Source organism: Antechinus flavipes, chromosome 3 (genome assembly GCF_016432865.1).
Source record: "Antechinus flavipes isolate AdamAnt ecotype Samford, QLD, Australia chromosome 3, AdamAnt_v2, whole genome shotgun sequence".
Classification (NCBI taxonomy): domain Eukaryota; kingdom Metazoa; phylum Chordata; class Mammalia; order Dasyuromorphia; family Dasyuridae; genus Antechinus; species Antechinus flavipes.
Window position 1 is genome coordinate 606,597,881 of NC_067400.1, and position 23,147 is coordinate 606,621,027.

At 39.1% G+C, this 23,147-nt stretch overlaps 1 protein-coding gene across 1 annotated transcript in view; it reads left to right on the forward strand.

Moving 5' to 3' along the window:
• The window catches only part of TTC34 (tetratricopeptide repeat domain 34), a 57,700-nt gene that overhangs the window by 7,795 nt on the left and 26,758 nt on the right, over positions 1-23,147 (forward strand). The window contains exons 4-5 of the mRNA XM_051988766.1: positions 4,594-4,786; positions 21,033-21,199. Of these exons, the coding sequence (XP_051844726.1) occupies positions 4,594-4,786; positions 21,033-21,199 (360 nt within the window). The remainder of the gene's footprint in view (positions 1-4,593; positions 4,787-21,032; positions 21,200-23,147) is intronic.

Below are 23,147 nucleotides of genomic sequence, written 5' to 3' on the forward strand. Positions count from 1 at the left end.
GAAAATAGGGCATCAGGTCTAAGGGAAAGCAGATAGTGAGTCCCAGCTATAAGAAATGGAGTGTCTATATCTGCCTCAGTTTCCTCAGCAGTGAAATGGGACTAGATGAATCTCTTCTTGCATTGGTATTTAGGGAGGAAGCATATATTTAGGAAAAATAGCCCTGCATCTGGAGTCGAAGGATCATAGCATCACAGTGTTAGGGATGGCAGGGACTCAGAGGTACCATTCCCTTTATCTTTTCCCATGCTTAGGATGCTCTGCATTCCCACCTCCACCTCCCGACTCGCCCTCCTTCAAAACACCACTTACTGCAGAAGGATTTTCTTGGTCCCAGCTGATGGCGCTCCCCCCTCAGACCTACTTTATGCAGCTGCACATTCCCACACTGAGACCTAGTAGAACTGCTTTGAACCTCTCAGGGCCTCAGTTTCCCCCTCGGTAAAATGGGACAGTGGTATTGGACAAGATACATTCTAAGGTCCCTTCTAGTTCTGAAAATGTGCTTTGCCTCAGGGGACCCCAGCTCTGTTCAGTCTAGGGGAGAGACTGGGTGCAGGGATCTGAGTGGCCAACAGAGAAGCCACGCGTGCCTTTCTAGCACAGGAAAGGTCCCACAAGGGGAGTTGGATTGTTTGAGTAATGATGTGATCCCATAAGCCCCAGGCAAATGTATATAGGATATCTGGGTAGTCTACACACAACATATAACATACATATGACATATGGATATGGATATATTTATACATGTACATTATGTATATTTAGATAGACTAATGGACGAATAGATGGATAGATAGATGAAAAAGAAAGAAAGAAAGAAAGAAAGAAAGAAAGAAAGAAAGAGAGAGAGAAAGAAAGAAAAAGAAAGAAAGAAAGAAAGAAAGAAAGAAAGAAAGAAAGAAAGAAGAAAGAAAGAAGAAAGAAAGAAAGAAAGAAAGGAGGGAGGGAGGGAGGGAGGGAGAGAGGAAGGAAGGAAGGAAGGAAGGAGGAAGGAAGGAAGGAAGGAAGGAAGGAAGGAAGGAAGGAAAGAAGGAAGGAAGGAAGGGAGGAAGGGAGGGAAGGAAGGGAAGGAAGGAAGGAAGGAAGGAAGGAAGGAAGGAAGGAAGGAAGGAAGGAAGGAAGGAAGGAAGGAAAGAAGGGAGGGAGGGAGGGAGGGAGGGAGGGAAGGAAGGGAAGGAAGGAAGGAAGGAAGGAAAGAAGGGAGGGAGGGAGGGAGGGAGGGAAGGAAGGGAAGGAAGGAAGGAAGGAAGGAAGGAAGGAAGGGAGGGAGGGAGGAAGGAAGGAAATGAAGGATGGATGTATGGATGGAGCTTTTGATTGATAGATGATAGATAGATAAACTAGAAAAATAGAAAGATAAAAAGCAGACAGAAAGACATAAATGTCACATCACTTGTATATGTCTAAAGTCTTATTTGAACTTGTCTTTACTAACTCAGAGTCCCAGTGTGTGTGTGCATCTATTCGTATATATGTATTATAGAGATATTAATATATAGATATAAATGCATGTGTATATACATATAAATATGTACAGGATATTTGTATATCTACATTTAACATACATATAATATGCATGTGAGTTTATAAGGTATATGTATAGGTAGATAGAAATAAACACACATGTCCATGCATATGCACATGCACATATATGTAAGCATGTGTTGTGTAATTATATGCTTGTGTATCCACACATGTGTGTACATGTGTATATTTGACTATTTCTATATACATGTATTGGGTGGTGTGTGTGTGTGTGTGTGTGTGTGTGTGTGTGTGTGTGTGTGTATACAAAACACTGGGCCCGGAGTCAGGAAGAGCTGAGTTCAAATGTGGCCTCAGACACTCACTGTGTGACACTAGACAAGTCATCAACCCTATTTGCCTCAGTTTCCTCATCTGTAAAATAAGAACAAAGGCCCCTGTCTCCCAGGTTGTTGTGAGGATCAGATGCGACAATATCTGTGAAGTGTTCAGAATCAAACTCAGCAAAACAAAAAGCAGCTCCAGGGGCCTCGTCTGGTTTTCTTCCTTTTTTGTTTTATTATAAATTTAATAAAAATGACAAATGCAAAGAATATAGTTACATAGAATAAACAACACCAATTTTCATTAGGAATTATTTGTTTTTGAAAAGTATCTAAAATCCTTTTAATTAGCAGACTGACAATCTTCAGTTAAGTGTCTTACCCAGGGCCACATAACTGTCAAGTATCAGAGGCTACATTTGAATTCAGGTCCTCCTGACTCCAGGGCTAGAGCTCTGACCACTGCACCACCTTGCTGACCCTTGACAAGCTTTTGTTAGATGTTTCCTGCTCACACTCACTCTTCAGTGTTGGGGACATGAATATAAAAGAGAGACAAATTCCTGCCTTGGAGGAGCTTACATTCTATCCAGGGAGACAATATGCATCATAAAACTGTCCTTACAAAATCTCAGAGTTGGGAGGGACTTCAGAATCCATCAACCCAAGCTGTAGCTGACCTAGAATCTACCTCCAACATCTCCAGAAATATGGTGTCCAGCTTTGGCTTAGAGCTTCCAAAACGGGGGAACCCAGATGTCTCCTCCATTCAACCTTTCCAAACCTTTGTATGATACATTATTTTTCAGTCGTTTCCCATCCTTTGTGACCCATTTGGGGTTTTCTTGGCAAAAATACTGCAGTGGTTTTATTCCCAGTATGGTCTTTCTACAAAGATGGAACCAGTTCCTGGTCCCCATCATTGTAGGCCTCTTCCTACTAAACCAGTAATTCACCATCTTGTTTGTTTCAGAACTCTTTGCACTCTTAAAAATTATTAAAGATCACAAAAAGCTTTATTTATATGGGTAAGATTTATCAATATTTTCTCTGGTTGAAGTTAAAATTGATAATTGTTAAAAATTACTAAAAGATTTAAGATAACAACAATAAAGATGTTAGCATGAACAATATATTTTGTGGAAAATAATTATGTTTTCCAAAACAAAAGAATAATTAGCAAGAAGGGTCATTGTTTAAGTTATTATTATTATTTTTTTTTGCAAATTAGGGCCCTTTCACGCTATTAAAACTTACTGAGGTTCTAAAAGAGCTTTTGATCATAAACATTCTATCTATTAATATTTACTATATTTGAAATCAAAATGGATAGTTTTAAAATATTTATTTCAAATAAATAAATAAAACATGTTAACATAAATAACATGTTTTTTATGAAAAAAACTATACTTCTCCCCTAAAAAAGTACAAAAAGTGATATTGTTTTACATCTTTTTTATAAATCTCTTTGACATGTCTTAATAAAAGACATCTGGATTCTCCTATCTGCTTCTGTGTCTCATTGTTATGATATTTTGTTTTGGTTAAAACCTGTGAACAAAACTCTGTCTCACACATATATGTGTTTAGGAATCCTGAGACAAAACCATTTTATAAACTGAAATTTCTTTGTTGATTGATGTTCTGTAAGTTTTCATTTTTGAAAAATACTTTCCATAGTTCCATATATATATATATATATATATGTAGAAAGAAAGAAAAAAAGCCTAAAAATTGGGCTATCCCAAAGTGGACTGAGTTACCTTTAGAAAACCATTTGTCAGAAATATAATGGATTCCCTTTCAACTTGACAACTGTCAAAAGAAAGTGGGGACAGAGTAGAGAGGAAGCTAAATAACAAGGAAGGAAAGGAAGTTTTATTAAACTCCTATGTGCTAAATTTTTTATAGATATAATCAGGTTCCATCTTCACAACAACTCTGAGAGGGAGGTACTTTTATTATTTCTATTTTACAGATGAGGAAACTGAGGCACACAAAAGTTACATGACTTGCTTATGATCACAAAGCTAGTAAGTGACTTTTGCCAATTCTGAAGTCCAGCAGAAAGTATCACCTTTGACTCAATATGCCCAATGTAATAAATGTCTGGGGCCAGATTTGAACATGGGTTTTCCCACCAAGGGCTGGTACTTCTAACTACTGAACCACCCAGCTGAATCAAAATTGAAAATTCAGAGCTAGAAGAGAAATGTCACTAGTTCTGAAGTCCAGAGACCTGGTTTCACATCCTGTCTCTATTTCTTATGACAGTCTGGGTAGCTTTAGGCTAATCCTTTAGCTTCCCTAGTCCTCAGTTTCCTTCTAGTTTTATGATCTTGTTATCCTATCCATGTGACTTTGTACAAGTTACTTAGCCCATCTGTAAAATGGGAAAGGGGCTGCACCCTTTTCTCTGAGATTCTGAGTCTCTGAGAGTCCTTCCAGGTCTAGATCTAGGTTCTTTCATCCATCTTGGTTAACTTGGACATAAACGAGCATTTCTGCATCAACCATAGCTTCTCCCCCCCCCAAAAGATGTTTAAGGGTTTGCTTAAATGTTTCATTTGAATAATGGATCCAGCATATCCCTCATGATTTCCCATCAGTCACCAGCTGGTATCCTGTGTAATATGGAGATGAGACCAGAGACTAGAGAGTCTTCCTTGACTGACAAATGAAGCTTTCTGCAATAAGTAAAGGGGAGCTATAGAAGATTGTATATCAGACTTTCCAGCCTGATCCTGTAATAACTCTCCTTTTGCTTTTCCACCTCATTAAGCTGATAAAGAAAGTGATCCAGATTGGAGACACCTCCTGCCTCCAGCAAATCATGGAGATCTTCAGGGAAGAGGACCGGAAGCTACTACAGACTCACTGCCATTCTAGGGCTGTGACGATCCTGAAGAATAAACAGGGGGACACATATACCAAAGAGGCCATCGCCTACCTCTCTCTTGCCATCATTGCCTCAGGTATGTCTGGAGGAAGATGGGCTCCCAGTGTTAGAATGACAAGGGACCTGAAAGAGCATCTAGCTCTTAGATTAGAGATGAGGAACCCGAGGTTCAGAGCAGGTAAGTTATTGTCTAGGGTCCTTCTCCCAGTTAGTGTCAGAGCTAAAAATTCAAACTTAAGTCTTTTGATGTCTATCTCTCCATAAGGTCAGACAGCCATGATGATAAATGAGATTGTGACTTGCTCATGGTCATACGTGCCCAAGTAAGTGCTACAGACTTCTAGACCCAGCGCTCTTTTTACTGTGCCATTGTGGGAGCCAAGCTCAGAATGAGACAGCAATGTAATGGGTCATACACCCATTGGGCGATGAGGGGCTGCCTTGAGAGGGACAGGGCTTTCAAAAGGAAGCTCTGTACTTTACCCTGGTTGTACCTCCATTGCAATCCTGGAGCTCATTATTTTTTTTATATAGCTTTTTATTTACCAGTTATATGCATGGGTAATTTTTCAATACTGACAACTGCAAAACCTTTTGTTCCAACTTTTTCCCTCCTTCCCCCCGTCCCTCCCCTAGATGGCAGGATGACCAATACATATAAAGTATGTTAAAGTATAAATTAAATACAACATATGTGTATATGTCCAAACAGTTATTTTGCTGTACAAAAAGAATCAGACTCTGAAATAGTGTACAATTCACCTGTGAAGGAAATCAAAAATGCAGGTGGACAAAAATAGAGGGATTGGGAATTCTATATAGTGGTTCATGGTTATCTCTCAGAGTTCTTTCCCTGGGTGTAGCTGGTTCAATTCATTACTGCTCTATTGGAACTGATTTGGTTCATCTCATTACTGAAGATGGCCACGTCCATCATAATTTTTCATCATATAGTATTGTTGTTGAAGTACATGATGATCTCCTGGCCCTGCTCATTTCACTCAGCATCAGCTCCTGTAAGTCTCCCTGGAGCTCATTCTTGAGGAAAGACAGTCGTAATCTAAAAAGGGTCCTAAGAAGGGCAACCAACATAATACAAAATCTATGTCGTAGAAGGATTGCTCCGAGGAACTGGGCACATTTAGCCTGGAGAAGGAAGATTAAGGAGAGACAAGACCTTGAAGGATTTTGATATATAGCAAAACTTCTCAAACCATGAGTAATGATGAGGTCACATAACTGAATGTGGGGGTCACAAAATTATGATTCATTATCAGCAAATGTTTTATTCAGATAACTATTTTCTATTATCTAAATATCTGGGGTCGTATAAAAATTGTTCAGATGCAAAGAGTTTAAGTGGTAAAAGTTTAAGAAGCCCTGTTATAGAGGACCTGACTTATTCTACCTGGCCCCAGAGGGCAGAATCAGGAGCAGCATTTAGAGACAGATCTAGGCTTAAGGTCAAGGGAAACTTCTTATCCCTCAAGATCTAGAATTGAACATATAGTTTTGGTCAAGATTTGTTTTATTTGACTATTCATATTTGTTGCAAGATTTTGTTTTTACTTATTTTGCTTTCAGTGGAAGGGGAAGGAGGTGTGAAAAAGACAAAGTGCTTATTAATTATACACACACATACATATATAATATATCTATCTTTATATAGATAAAGATATATATATATATATATATGTAGAAAGAAAGAAAAAAAGCCTAAAAATTGGGCTATCCCAAAGTGGACTGAGTTACCTCTAGAAAACCATTTGTCAGAAATATAATGGATTCCCTTTCAACTTGACAACTGTCAAAAACAGGATCTGATGGTCTAAAAAGCTTATTTCCTTATTTGGAGCATGCAACTATTAGTCTAACCAGCAGAGGGTGAGAGTGTGCTGCAAAGAGAGCCCAGGAATAGCAAAGTTTCCATGTGCTCACCCAGCCCATTTCCCAGTCCTTCACTCCTCATCCTTTCTTCCAATCTCCCAAGAACCATCTGGGCTCCGGGATTTCACAGGAAATGCTGCTAAAACAGCTAGGAGAGCTATCCCCTACTTTTGAACACTCCCTTTTTTAAGTAATAGAAACTGAGCACAAAATGCAAGTCATCCCCTTTTATTGAGAAGGGAGGATGAAATCCCAGAATGGAGCAAACTCTTCTTCAAAGTAACACACACACACACACACACACACACACACACACACACACACACGGCTTTGTTATTTCTCTTTTTTACCCTGTACTTTCTGGGTTCAATAACTAAGAAATCAGAAAGAGGTCAGCTTGTCATTCAACAAACAGATCATACATTTCCCAATCACCTATTTTCTCTATAATATTTTTATGCTGTCTTGTGTCTAACTAGCACATTAAATGCTTTTTAATGAATTTACCATGCATCCCAAAGATGAATATTATTGGGTTTTTAAAATAAATTTACTTTCACATATATTTATAATCTCTCCCTCTAATTGCTAGACCTCCAATTAAAATTTGTTATTAGCACTTTGAATTCCAGATTCTCTCTCTTCCTCCCCACCCCAACTCCCCATTAGGAAAGCATATGGGAAGTTTTTTTAAAACTCTCCCAAACAACCTAATTAACCTAATAAATTTGTATTTGATTTGGGCCCCTCTTTCTTCAATACATCAGTATTGTCTGGAGCACGGGTCCTCAAACTTTTTAAATAGGGGGCCAGTTCACTGTCCCTCAGACTGTTGGAGGATCAGACTAGAGTAAAAACAAAAACTTTGTTTTGTGGGCCTTTAAATAAAGAAACTTCATAGCCCTGGGTGAGGAGGATAAATATCCTCAGATGCTGAATCTGGCCCGTGGGCGTAGTTTGAGGATCCCTGGTCTGGAAGGTCCATTCCCTGACAGTTAACAAATCAGCACAGAAAGATCAACCCCTTTACATTTGGCCTTGCTATTGATGTAGCTGGCAGGTTAGTCTGTACCACAACCCTCAACTTGAAATCACCTTGTTCTGTTCCTTCTGGGTCTCAGTTCTGAAGCCTTTTCTTCTCCCATGTAGTGGAGTTCTGGGCCAAGGTACCAAGTTTTCTGTCCTCTGACCCATTACTTTATTTCGCTGCATTTTCTATAATTGTAATTTCCTTTATTTTTAAATTCCCCATCTCTCCTTTGGGCCATTCGAGGCCTAAGTAGAACAGTCTGAAAATGGATTTTGGCCCCTCAACTTACACATTTTTGGCATATTTTGTTGTTCCCCCATCTCTATAGAACAATCCCTTAAGAACAGAAATTTCCTTTTCTTTTTATCTTTGTCCTTCATCTGGTATTCTTCCTTGCATACAATAGGTGCTTAATAAATATGCTTTCAATGGACTCAAGTGCCTCCTCTTCACTTCCCAGTCTAATAAACTAATAAATCCTCATCTCCAGAATAGAGAAGATTCACTTGCTGAGTTAATTGAGAAACAACTTGGGTGGCCTGTACAGTTGAATTTTATTCTCTTGAAAATACTGTCTTTTGTAGAGCAAATGTTATGACAACAGCTTTACAGGAGAAACAAATGAGATTATGAACAGTATGAGCTCTGTACAGTCTGGCAGCATCCCGCTGTTGGAGAGAGCTCATCTTCATTCCCCCTCCGTGGGCTTTCGCTCTCATTTCCAGCCAGTCTGGCTCAAGAGCTAGCTTGACATTTCTTCTGCTAACTTTCCCTCTACAAAGGGCAATCCCTGTCTGTATCACCAGGTCCCAAAGTCTCTGAATCTTAAAATCTCAGCCCAGCCACTATCCCTGCAGAAGCTTTTCTTGCAACTTGGGGTTCCACCTTGTGAAATTCTTTTGCATTTAATTAGCCATTTTCATGTTTTAGCCGTCCCCTAGTTGAGTTTGAGCTTCTTAAGGGCAGCAACTGTTTTGATTTTTATACATTTTTACTGTACTCTCCAGTCTGAAGAGAGTACTCTTCTAGGAAAGAATAAAAAATAATAATAATAACTTGCCTTTGTTGTTTTTGTTATTTAGTCCAGTCTTCGTGACCATATTTGCGGTTTTCTTGGCAATGATACTGGAGGGGTTTACCATTTCCTTCTCCAGATCATGTTATAAGTGAGGAATCTGAGATAAAGAAGGTTAGTGACTTGCCTAGGATCACTCACCTAGTAAGTGCCTGAAGCTGGATTTGAACTCAGGTCTTCCTGACTTCAGACCTGGCCTTCTAGCCACTGTGCCAGCTGCCTATTTTCATTTTCATAGGGCTTGATGGTTTGTGGAGCCTTTTATAAACTGGATTTTGCAATTTGTTTGTTTCAAAATTTTCCTTTTTTTTTTTTAACTTTCCCACCCTTTTGTTAACTTTTAACACCCACAAACGTGAACATTTTTGTATGCTGGGTGCCCCCAAAAGTTTACTAGCTTTAATAATTTAAAAGTACATTACTTAATTAAATTAATTAAATAAATTAATTAAAAGTACAAAACTTTTGGAACATTCTATAGAGATAGCAGGAAAAGAAGCTTTTTATAGAAAATCATCCTTTACATATCAATCATTTTCTATTAAAATATATATTAAATTTAACATAGTAGTGCCAATTGTTCATTCCTTATCTACATTGCTTTCTCAATTTCCTTCTCTCTTTTGGTATTTTTAAACATAATGACCTGGGAAGCCCATGTTACTATTTATCCCTGTCTGACAGATAAAAAAGCTGAGGCAGACAGAAATTAATGACTTGTCTAGGATCACACAGCTAGCAAGTGTCTGAAGCCAGATTTTTATATATTAAAAAAAAAGCATAATAAATGGTCCAATAGATTCCCCAGTCATCACAAAGAACCTGAATATAAAGTGAGACAGATTTTAATGTATTAAAAATAACTAATCAAATAAGACCAATTAATTTTTTAAAAAGTAATTCACAAGATAGAAGCCAAGATGCAAAATTAAGTAATCTGATTATCCAATTGGAATCCAATTTCTAAATGGATTTTCTAATTGGAGAAGATAGGAACTTTCTAAGTTGGGAAGGAGGAAGAGTGAATTTCAGTTGGTTGAGAAGAGGATCAAGTAGGTTTCAGGGTCTTTCTTTTCCCCTAATTGAGAGATGCTAACTAATTGTATCCAACAACATTTATAAAACAATAGAGAATGCAGCTAGATGGTGCAGTAGATAGAGCACAAAGATGGAGTCAGGAGGAACTGAGTTCCAAAAAGGATTCAGACAATTTACACTTACTAGCTGTATGAACGTGGCTAAGTCACTTAACTCCAATTTCCTCATACACACAAAACAAAACAAAATAAAACAACTAATAGATGGCTTATACCATCTAGCTTCCCATGGATGATTTTCAAGAAAACAGCAAAATGAAGGATGATACATGGGGTGATACAAGATGGCGTCAATGTTCATGAGCTAGACTCTGACTGATTTTCTCAATTCCCACACCAAACCAACTCCATTTTTAAACTAGATCTCATTCCATTTTGTCAGGATCTAATTTTATTTCAGTTTTAGCCTTGTGTGGTTCCAATAAATACATAAATAAGAAATAAAATATACGAAAATGCATTAACAGAGATATTTATAGCTATTGAGGACCATTTTAGAGGTAGCAGAAAAATCACTGGATTTTGAATTACAAGAGATGGGTTTGAAATTGATTGAGTCCTTTATCACCAGAAGGTCAAAAAAAATTAATTGGTGTTTAAATTTGTTTGATCTTGTTCTTAAATTCCAGACTTTATCCTAGAATCTTTTTCATTATTAGAAGTTTGCACTATATTATCTCTACTGAATTTTTTAGCTTTAAACTAATGTCCCTATGCTGCCTTTCATTTAATTATAATCATTTCATCATAAACACAAAGTCAATACCCTATGTTAACACTCTTCCAAAAATATGACAATTTGATATCTTCCCAGATGACAGTTAAATCAACAAGCATTTATTAAGTACTCACTATGTGCCATGAACTTTTTTTAATTTTGGGATTTGGCTGTGGAAGGGACATCTATGGTCATCCAGACAGGAGAAGATTGCTTTGTTCACTATGTCTGTTCCATCCTCAATCTCCATCTTGCCTTAATGTCACCCTAAGAAGCTAATGTCCGGTTTTGGGAATAGAAGGACACTCACATATTCAGAGTTGGAAAGGACCTCAGAATTGATTCATATCACAGGACTATTTTTGGTGTTGATTTTATATTTTTCATTATAAGGGATAATGTATCCCAGCAGTAGAAGGGAATTCAGAGACCATTGTATCCAACATTTTTGTGTTACAGATGAGGAAACTGAGACCCAGGGGAGTTATGTGAGATGCTCAAGATCACAAAAGTAGTGTCAGAATTAGGATTTGAGCTCACCTCTTGAGTCAGGTCTTCTGATTCACATCTATAATATCAAGGCTTTATGGGAGAGTTCCTCTGTATTTTTTAGAGTATGAAATAATCCTAAGAAAAAAAGTTTGATAATTATTGACCTACAGGATGGAGTTGATTTTTTCCCCTTGATCTAGTGTTTGACTTCTCCACAAATCTCATAGAACTGCAGAATCTTAGGGTTGAGAAGGGGTCTCAGAGGATTCTAGACCAACCTGTGTCTAACCAGAAAGTCCCCAAAAAGTGGCCAATCAACTGCCATGTGAACATCCCAGCGATGGGGAGCTCACTGCTTCCTGAAGCCTCCCAGTTTACTCAGGTTTTCTTTATATGAACTCTGAACTCTGAAATCTTCCTCTCGAAACATTCCTCTTTGTTCCCGGTTTCCCCTTCTGAGACTAAACAAAACAAGTCTAATAAAGTCTAAAAAGTCTCACAAAGACGGCTATCATTCTCCTCTCCTCTTATTTCCTTTTCTCTAGACTGGACATTCAATTCATTTCTGTACGTTTTTCTTTTATGTAAAGTATGGTAATGATTAAAATCTAATATTGGAGTCAGGAAATCTTAGATTCAAATTCTGCCAGAGACATTTACTGACTGGGTGACTGGCTGGGTGACTTTTGGTAAACCACTTAACCTCTTCCTCATCTATATAAAGAGAAGAACTAGAGCATCGACCTCCAAAAAATTATTACAGTGGTTCTCAAACTTTTGTTCTCAGTATCTTCATGTTGTTAAAAAAACTATAGAGGATCTGTTCAAAGAATTTTTGTTCACATGGGTTATATTTATAGCTATTTACTATATTAGAAATAAAAAATGATTTTGAATTTGTAGACCCTCTGAAAGGGTTTCAGAGACCCCAACAATTCTTTGGACTATACTTTGAGGACCACTGAATTATTAAGATCACATGGGGTAAAATATGTAAGGTGTTTTGAAAGCCATGGAGTTCTGTATAGATGCCCAGAGGGATGATGAGGATAGACATGGCAGTGTTTCAAACTATCATAGTTTTAGATATTAAAGTCAGCTTACTAGGGAAACATTATGGGAATCATAGATTCAGTTCTCACATTTTCTATATGTCACTGAGGATCCAAAGACAAAACTACTAAACAGTCCCTGCCCACAGAGGACTTCCTTTCTATCCAGTGAGTGCTGATGATAAGGTAGGGGTAAAGGAAACTGAAATCCAACCCAGACACAGATTGGGAAATGCTTTCAAAAATGGGGAGCATTTGAGATGAGCCTTGAAGGAGGCTGAGGATTCAAAGAGAAAGACATGGAAAACAAATTAACTCCATGATTTAGGGTGGGGGCAGCCTTTGCAAGAGAACAAGATAGGGAACACTTTGGATGGAATCAAAAGTGTGTGAAGGGAGCATGAAATGACTCTGAAAATCTCTGCTAGAGCCAGACTGGGAAGGGCTATCAGACTCATGAGTTGGTATTTTTAACTGTATTGTATTTTAATTGTATTTAACTGTATCTTTTGAAGATTCTTGAGTATACATATACATATATATGTATACAAATATACATATACACACACATGCACACACTTAAACATATAAATATACACATATACTTACTGACATACACATGCATACTCACATACGTATATGAATAAATGTCATATGTATATGTATTTGTAGCTGTATGGGGTGATGGAGACGGGGCGGGGAAAGTGGAAATCAGGGGACTACTGAAACAGTCTAGGAGAGAGGGCATGAGACTGTGTACTAGGATGCTGGATAGAAGTGAAGAAAAGGTGATGTGAGATAGCAATCAATTAACAGATATGTATAAAACACTGTGTTCCAGACACTAGGAATACAAGTCCTGAGAAGACAATCCCTCCCATTTTAATATATCCTAGATACAGATCTCACAGGTCATCTAGACCATGTTTCCTGTTGAAGTCTAGGTCTGGAGAACTCACTTCCTTAAAAGGCCACTTCTGTAAAATTTCATTTTGGGACACTTCTCAGTTAGAAAGTTTTATTAAATTCATCTGGCAAATATCTCCCTCTTGCTCCTTGTTATTCCTTCTCTTGTCTCAAATCATTCTGGCTCTCTTTGGTCAATGAAAGATCCCAGATCAAGCCCCAGTTGGCCATTGTTTGGGCCCTGATTGACTCAGAGTGAATGTAAATAGCAATTGTTTCTGTTTTCGCTGGGAGAGTCTTCCTATGATAGATAGATAGATAGATAGATAGATAGATAGATAGATAGATAGATAGATAGATAGATAGATAGATAGATAGATGATGGATGAAAAGAGAGAGAGAGAGAGAGAGAGAGAGAGAGAGAGAGAGACATATACGTATACACATGTGTGTTTGTATACACATTTTTTTAACTAGATAAAAGAGGCCCTTCTCTGCCACTGATTGGACATTGCCTCAGTCAAACTGAGACTTGGTAAAGACCACTGCATGAAGGCCATCTCCAGTCCTCCAGATCTATATCTGGTCACTGGACCTCAGTGGCTCTAGAGAAGAAAATGACCTTGCTGACCCTCCCTCACTTAAACCCAATTCACTTGCTTATCATGTTATCTCTTCCCTAATGTCATGGGGCTGATCTGTGAGAAAGAAGGACAAATAACAATCATCTTGGCCCATAGAGAGCAAAGTTCATTCCTCTCCCACACTGCAGCCTTCATCCCACTTTGCAAACCTTCATATACTCGAGGAAAGCTGTCATATTCTCCCCAAACAATACTAACTGCTTAATAAGTACGTGTTAAAATGTAAAACTCTTCACCATCTTAGTTTTCCTTTACTGGATACTATACAGTTGTCAGTGTCCTTTCTTAAATGTTGGAAGGTCACTGATCAAGTATATTCCCAGGACATCTAATGGTACAGTGCTTAGAGTGACAATCCTGGAGATGGGAGGACCAGAGTTCAAATCCAGTCTTAAATATTTAGTAGTTATGTGAAGCTAGACAAATCATTTAAATCTCTGCCTCAGTTTCCTTCACTGTAAAATTGTAATCATAACAGCACTTACCTCCCAGGGTTGTTGTGGGGATTAAATGAGATAATAATTATAAAGTGCTTAGCACTTTTTATATACATGATTGTTCTCTTCTTCTCCCTTCCTCCCCCTCCAAATTATAGCTGACTAGTCATTCTTATCAACTTTCTCATTACCTAAAGATGTGGTTCATGTGGCATCCTTTTGTCTGGTTTATCTGGTATCCGTATCCTTTTCCTTATCTTAGTTAAATCTGCCTCTTTGTCTTGGACCTGTTAGTCCTAATCCTTCACCTGTCCTTTCTCCCTCCCTCCCAATTTTAATCTTTAGAGTTAAGTAGCATCTTAGATGCCCTATCATAGTTTTTCAAATTTTGCATTCAGGTATTTCAATTCAACCAAAGTCAGTTTTCAAACTCTCCACACCTGCTGGAAATGAAATCCTACATCCTTTGTTATACTGTGGGTTGTGCTTGTGGCCAGTTCTTAGTAATGTTTAACAACCAGCTCTCCAGGAATGAAAATGTGTTCGCAATAAACTTTTGTTATATGTGCCTTATTAATATTTTTCATTTTTTAAAAGTTGAGATAATCACTAAAACAATAAATCAAGACCTGATTGATAGCCTTTGTTGATTTTTGAGCTATAAATGCTCACATATAAAAAATTTAACAGTAGTCTGTCTCCAGTACACCCTTGCCAGCCACCTAGCAAAGTCACTCTTGGCCATTCTTAGTCTCCTGGGGAGGGGCTCCTGGGTATGATTTTATTTATAAATAGTAGCCTTCCAGTCTTTTTTTTTTCCCTTAAAAGTCAAGATCTTAGACTGCCTGCTCAACCTCCTCTGGCAGTTAGCATCTTCTGTCAAAACATTAGATGAGGCATTATGTGGCTGAAAGCAATTACCTGACCCTTAATACTATCATTTCATCATATTTTGTCTCCAGTGGTTCTGAAGCTCCTGGTAGAATACATTATTTCTATGTTTTCCCCAGGATGGAAACCCTCTGGCTTGTGAATGACCTTCCTGAAGGTCAATGCTTAGTATGGGGCACAGGATACCAGATGTGCTCCTGATGTAGGCCGAGAACATCTGGAAGGAACCATCTCTCTTTGTGTTTCTTCTTTCCAGCGTCCTCTCCCACTCTTCCTGAATGAGGTGGTTGGCTTGGGATCACTAATGCCCCTCCTCCCTTGAAAACTCTGATTCTAGAACCCAAGTCCTCCCCTCAATCCCACTACTCTCTCTGTTGCCCAATGTGGCTGCCACCTTTCTCCCTCTGCATCTTAGGATTCTTTTTTTCTTTCTTGCTGGTCTGCATCTCTCCAGTTATTCTTTAAGTCCTGGACCAATAGCCATCTCCATTACAAAGCCTTCTCTAGCCACAAGGCTAGAAAATCCTCCATGACCATCTATGCAACCCATACCTGAAAAAAAAAAAAGAATCAAATAAACCTTCTTTAGCATTTCTATGAGATGGTCGCCCAGCTCTTACCTGAAAAAAAAAGAATCAAATAAACCTTCTTTAGCATTTCTATGAGATGGTCGTCCAGCTTTTGATTGAAGACTCCCAGAGATAGGAAACTCACTAACATCTGGTATAGCCCATCCCATGTGGGGAATAGATTTAATCACAAGGTTTTCATGTCAAGGTTATATTTGCCTTTTTGAAACTTCCACCTATCATTCCCGATCCTGCCTCCTGGGGCAAAGTTGGACAAGGCTGATTTCTCTTCCATGTCACAGCCCTGAAAAAGAGGGGGGTCATTTAGCAGATCCTACGTACACATCACTACCTCCTCTTCTCCAGGCTAAGCAGTTCTTAATATAGCATGCTTTAAATTAAATACTGTGTATCCATCCAGTATGTGCTTAATAACTACTTATTGAATGGTCCAAATTTCTCCTCCTTCCCTTTCCTCCCTTCCCCTACCCTCTCCCTTCCTTTCCTTTTTTTTTCTTCTTCTCTCCTCCCCTGTCCTCTTTTTCCCTTCTCTCTTCTTCTTTACTCCTTTTCCCTCCTTTCCCTTCTCTCTTCTTCTCCCTTCCCTCCCCCTCTCATCTTCTTCTCTCCCCTCTCCTGTCTTCTCTTCTCCTCTTCTTTCCACTTTTCTCCTTTCTTACATCCTTTCCCTTCTTCCTTCTCATCTCTTCTCCTCTCTTCACTCTTCTTTCCCTTCCCACCTTCCTTTTCCCCAGAACTCAGCGTCCCCAAGTCCTTCAGCCAATCATAATAGAACATATTCTCTAGGCTTCTCATTATCCTGACTGCTTCTCTCTCCAGTTAAGCAGTGACCCTCCCAACCGTGTGGTAGCCAGTATAAAACATGATCCTCTAGCCATGGCTGCACTAGGACAAAGTCTAGCAGTGAACAGAGCAGCAGTTCTGGTCTCAGAAAACAGGTTCAGATTCCAGGGGGTCAGTTCTCTTCTCTGTAAAACTAGGGGACTGGGCCTGAGGATGTCTGAAGTCTCTTCTGTCCTTTCATTGATAATACTATGATTTCATGCATGCACAAGGTCCTGTGTACAGGCAAAACAAGGACATCAGAGGGGCTTTGTCTTTATATCTTCAGTGTACCCAGTCTAGTGATTGGTACAGTAGTCACTTTCACGTATTTGCCAACTCGAATTAATCTGCTGAAGGATTTAAAGAGTTTTTATTTATTGAGTAGGTATTTCTCCCCCCCGCCCCCAATTAATGCAATGAGCTGTCCTCCCATTATTGCTCAGTTGTTTTCTGTCTCTTTGTGAACTCATTTGGGGGTTTTCTTAGCAAGAAGGTTCACCATTTCTTTTGGGAGAGGAAACTGAGGAAAATAGAGTAAATTGGTTTGTCCAGGGTCACACACAGACACATGTCTGAGACTGGATTTGAACTTAGGTTTTTCTTGATTTCAGATCCGGCGCTCTAGCCACTGCACCACCTCGCTGTCCCTCCACTCCTTGGAGGGATGCAAAGGATAATATTGAGGCAGTGTCCCCAAGCCTTTGCCCACCTATCCCCTATAGGGAGAATGCCCTCTCTCTTTCCCAGCTCCTCTAACTCCCTATAGGGCTCTGTTGTCAGCACTTCTGTTCCACCTAATTTACACAGCTCATACTTAGCATACACTCTGTATTTATTCACTTAACAGTATAAATCAGGAGTCTTAACTGGGGGGTGCTGAGGGGTAGACTTCAGTGGGATGACAAATTTACATGGGGAAAAAATTACATCTTTATTTTCATTCCCCAAGCAGCAAAATTAGCACTTCCTTCAATTACAATATAGACAACCAATTATCATTCTGAGAGTTCTCAGGTTTCACTCTACTATCAAAGGGGTCCAGGACACTGAAAAGGTAAATAATTCATGAGCTGGATACTGTTTCCCACAAGAGACTCTCTTCCCCTTGAAAGAAAACATCGCTGTGTATCCAGCATGTGTTTAATAACTACTTATTGAAGAGAAAGACCCCTTCTTCCTACTGAGAATGCAGGGTCTCAGAACTCTTGCCTTGTGGGAGAGAGGCAGGAGCCGGGAAGGCAGGCTGGAGGCAGAGCCATTAGCATGCCCGCCACATGGCACATCACAGAGCCAGCTCTCTTTATGTAAATGGCCTTGTAGCTTGTTATCTGTGCTCTGCAGAGATTAGAGATTTGCCCATCAAGGCCAATTCCAAAGGCCTTCGCTGACAGACACCAAATTGCCGGGCCCCTCCAAAGCCAGGGCTGGTTTCCAGATGTTTTCAAGGTCCGACGTCTCTTCTGGTTATCCTGACTGCAGGAAAGACTGGCATTTTAAGGCCAGCCTCGGAAGTCTGAGACTCTATTTCCCCTGTGTGTGTTGCCATTGTCACTTAGAGGGAGAAAGTGAGGGACTAATAATAACCAGCATTTCTATGGCATTTTCAAGTTGGTAAAGAGCTGTATGCACATAGCAGCCCTGTAAGGCAGGTATTACTGAAACCATTAGCCCTATTTATAGAAGGAGAAAGTGAGATTGGTAGAAAAAAACAAGTGCCCCTCCTCCCACCCCAAGATCATAGAGGTGGGAGTTCAGAGATTTGATGTCCAAGATTTTCTGGATCAAAACCTTGCCTTCTGTCTATCAAGGCGTGCCAGGCTGAGCTCTCCAAGGTGCCAGGTTCCTCACTTGGAAGCAATGAATTCTATAAATGTGTTTAAATCACCAAGGTGACTCCCAACCAAAGTTAATAAAGCTCAAATGAGAATGGTAATTTTAGAAGATTGGGCCTGGTGGCCATAAAGGAAGCTGAAGAGCACAGAAGCAATGCATTGATATCCTTGTTATAAGATTAGGTCAGGGCAGCTAGGTGGGACAGTGGATAGAGCATCAGCCCTGAAGTCAGGAGGAAATGAGTTCAAATCTGGTCTCAGACACTTAATACTTCTTAGCTGTGTGACCCTGGGCAAGTCACTTAACCCCAATTGCCTCATCACAAAAAAAAAAAAAAAAAAAAAAAAAGATTAGATCTGGTGGTCCGCTTAAGTCCCTGAAAGAGGGACTGTAAACTCATATAATCTAACCATAGAAAAGTCCTGGCAAAATTTTTTTGAGATTGTGTGCCAAAAAGAATATCTTTCCAACAGTTTGTTTTTCTCCTTGCATCCATGTGTCCCCCAAAACCTCATATGCCCCAAGTCCTGACAGGCAATTAGGTCAGGTCCCCATGGCCATCAAAAATCAGTATATGAAAACCTACTTTGAGAAGAACACTGGAGCCCACCCTTTATTCCTACAGAAGCCCAGTATTTCCACAGGAAGCTTAACTAACCCGTGCCTCTGTACTCCCCAACACAGCACCCTTACATGAGTGATATCCTGGGTCCCCTTCTCCCCTCTTCCACTCTTTCCTATTGTTTGCCAATAAAACTTGGCATTGAATTGATTCTCATTGTTTTACATCTATCTTTGACATCCAAATTTATTAGGAAGTTGTTTTCCCATAATCCCATAATTTCCATAATCCATAGGCCTTCCCTTAGGCACAAACCTGGGCCTAGGACAAGAACTTAGCCTGTCGATAGCTGCACCTGCGCTAGGGGAGTATGACACTATGAATCCAGATGAGAAAAGGGTGAACCCTACATCATCCCAAGAGGGACTCCCTTAAGCCAGAGACCATCACAAAACATATGTAGTTAGGTGGCACTATAGTGGATAGAGTGACAGTCTTGAAGTCAAAAAGACTCATCTTTTTAAGTTCAAATCTGGCCTCAGACACTCACTAATTGTGACCCTGGGCAAATTACTTAACCCTGTTTGTCTTAGTTTCTTCATCTGCAAAATGAGCTAGAAAAGGAAATGACAAACTACTACAGTATCTTTGTTAAGAAAATGCTAATTGGGATCACACAGCTGAAAATAAAATTGTTATTATATCCTTTGACCCAGAAATACTAATCTTTGAGCGTAAATACACCAAGAATGTCAAAGACAAAAACAAGTCCCTCCATCTAGCAAAATAGTCGTAGTACCACTTTTCCTGAAGGAAAATTGGAATTGAGTAAATGCCCAAAGCGTTAGAAATGGCTAAATAAATTGCATATATGAAGGAAATGAAATATTCATCATTCCATGAGAAATGATTGATATTAAGAATATATAGAAATATTAGAAAATTTGTTTTAGCTGATGCAGAGAGAAGTAAGGGAGGCAAAGAAAACTATATATATAGTGATAACAATGGAAATTCCCCCCAAAAAAAAACAGAGGAAAAAATATCCACTGAGTATGAACATTATCATTGTTCATGGCCAAGCTTCTCCCCAAAGAAAATAAGAAAAATTGCATATACCTCTTCCCTTCTTTGAAGAGGTTGGGAACAAGTCTGCAATATTCCATATACCATCAGATTTAAGTGGTAGATTAATTTTATTGAGATACTTTTTTCTTCTTTCTTATAACTTGACTGGTAAAAAACCCCTCTCTGAATAAAGTACAGGGAAGAGAGAGATTTGAAATAAAGGTGATACAAAAACAAAAACAACAATAATTTTAAATGAATACATAAAAAATGTCCTTGTCAGGGTGCATAGTGAACATGATTGGGGGAGCATGTGCAGTATAATGCATTAGCTTAAAATCATCTAATTTGTCATATGTAATAAAGCTGGACAAAAATTTACTTTGCTTGATGTCTTGGAAGTAAAATTTTGCCAAATATTTTACTGATGTCAGTCATTTCAATGGAAATCTAATCCACTTAACAAAACTGTTTCCCCAAAGCTTTAAAACAAGTTATTTACTTGCATATAAATACTTTCTATAAACACTGGCTCAATTCTTTCCTCAGGTACGTTCCTGCATTTCTGGAAATCCAAATCATGCCCTCCCTTCCTTTCTTACCTCTCCTTCCTTTCTTTCTCTTTCCTTTTTTCTCTATCCCTTCTCTTCTTTCTTTCCTCCCTTCCTCCTTTCCTTCCTCCTTCCTGTTTTCCTTCTTCTCTTCCTTCCTCCCTTACTTCTTTCTTCCTCCTTCCTTCACTTTTCCCTTCCTTCATCCCTCCTTTTTTCTTCTTTTCTCCCTCCATTCCTCCCTCATTCCTTTTCTTCCTTCTTTCCTAATATAGTTCTTTCCTTCCCTCCTTCCTCCCTTCCTGTCACATTAACTGTAATCATGTCTGATGCCTTCCATGAATTAGACTAAAGAAAGATGTTTATAATCTACATAATGCACTGTGTGTCAGTCCTCATTAGAAGTGATGGAACTTGGAGAAGGTTTCAGATAATAAGTCATGACCTAGGCTCTGGGCTTACAGAGATTGGCTCCTATCTTAGAGACAGCCCCTAAACTATATACCTGTGGTTTGTTCCTATCCATATACTCATAGGTCACTCTCAATTCAACTCAAGGAAATCTCAACTATAGTTTATATTAAATGCTGAATTGATGGGCACCCCATTAGTTTCCAGTGCATAGTGTAGCCTAACTTGTCTATCTATTTCTTCTCTTTTCCAGGAAGTCAGGCAAGGGAATCCCTCCTGGCCAGAGCCCGATGCTATGGTCACTTAGGCCAGAAGAAAACAGCCATTTATGACTTCAACACCATTCTCAAGACTGACCCTACCAATGTGCAGGCTCTGTGTGGTCGGGCATTTATGCATCTGGTTCTGAATCAGCAGAAGGTATGACAATCCATATTTTGGAGAAGTAAGGAGCTTTTGATGATAGACAGCTGGGGAGAGAATTACAAAGATGTCTCCCTCATTTCTTGGACAATTAGAGACAAAGGTCTTTGGACTAGATAAGAGATATACCCTAAAGCTGGACCCACTCAGATCAAAGATCAGAATGGGCCTGTTTAATTTTATGGAAGATGTTAACCTCTAAATAAACTCCTAAAAATTTGAATATAAACCAGATTTTTACAATTGAGTCCTGTTTTCCAAATGGCTCACATTCTGGCATCAGATCCATTTGAGTCTTTATTTCCTCCCCACCAAGCACTTAATGGTCTGTGAACAAATGTTTAAATACGCTAGGGGAGCTTCTCATTTTAAAGACACCGTTCAGTGAATAGGTTGATTATAGGTTTAGCACAGAAAAGCACCTCAGAGATCATAGAATCATAGGAGACTTAGATGCAAGCAGTGTCCTAAAACTCCAGTTGTCCTACCTCAAGGGCAGCTCCCTTTCATGTTTCTTTAATTTATTTGCCTTCACCCAGGGGTATCTCTAGGAAATTTCCAAAAACTGCTTAAGAGTTCTTGTCTTGGTCTTTGCAGAAATGGATAAAAAGGTATTTAAAACTTTGGAAAATTCTAAGCAACCAAGAAATCATGTGCTTTACCTGTTGTAAGGTCAGTCCTCAGTTATCCACAGAAATGGGACCACAAAGAACATATAGGTTGTAATCTACCAGAGGATAGGAGGGAGAGCAGGAAGGAAGGAAGGAGGGAGTGAAGAAGGAAGGAAGGGAAGGAGGGAGAGAGGAAAGAAGGAAGGAAGGGAGAGAGGAAGGAAGGAAGGGAGGATAGTGGTAAGAACTGATACTGTGATAAAAGGTCTGGATTTTGATCCCAGATCTGTGCCACCTGTGGGTCATTGAGGTAGTTATTCAATCTCTCTGGACCTCAGTTTCTCCCTCTGATAAAGAAAATGTTTAATCCTCTGCGGTCCCTTCCAGGTCTTCCTCTATGATCTTATGACCCTAAGTTTGTCAATACCTACCACATGCTGCCTCCCCATTTCCATGGGCTCAAGAACAATGGTTAGGGAAAAGATGCAAAATCCAATTATTTTGGCCCTATAGGAAGGGATGGAGAAATTATTAAACTAATGTCTATAGTAATAAAAATTCCTGTTGATGCTATTATCCATTTTTAATTTCAACCTCTGTTTTCTTTCTGGCTCTACTTTTGTGGGTCACTGAGGACTGAGTAAAATATGTACTATGTCAATTAATTAGAACTTTCCAAATTGGGAAATGTTGGGAGAAGGGAAGATACTTATTTCTTTAATGATACACTAAAGATGGATGAAAGACAGTGTGGTATACTGGATGGAGGGACAACTTGGAGCCCATAAGATTTGGGCTTGTTTTCTGCTTGTGACGCATCCTGGCTTAATGATCATAGCAAAATCACACATCTCCATATGTGCAGGCAGTTCTCAGAGGAGATGTCCAATCTGCTTCAGTGGAGGAAGTATTTAGTATTTATACTAGTAGTTTCCCAACAATGGAACCACAGGGCAGGACTTTAAAAAGAAAATATCTTTGTGGCACTTAAATAAACCTTAGGAAACTAAGTTGGATCATGCATCAGAAGGAATACAAGAATCAAACCAAGTCCATTTGGCTTCAATTTCTGCCTTTGACATTCACTGTCTATGTGAACATGGATAAATCACTTAACCTTTGGACTTGGTTTATTCCATCCTAAAATGAGTCAATTGGGTTAGAACAGGGATTCTTCCCCCTGCCTTTTTTTTTCTTTTTTTTTCTTAGAGCTGTTTATTTTCTAAACATATGCATAGATAATTTTCAACATTCATCTTTGCAAAAGCATGTGTTCAAATTTTTTCCTTCTCTTCCTCCACCTCCTCCCCAGATGACAAGCAATCCAATATGCT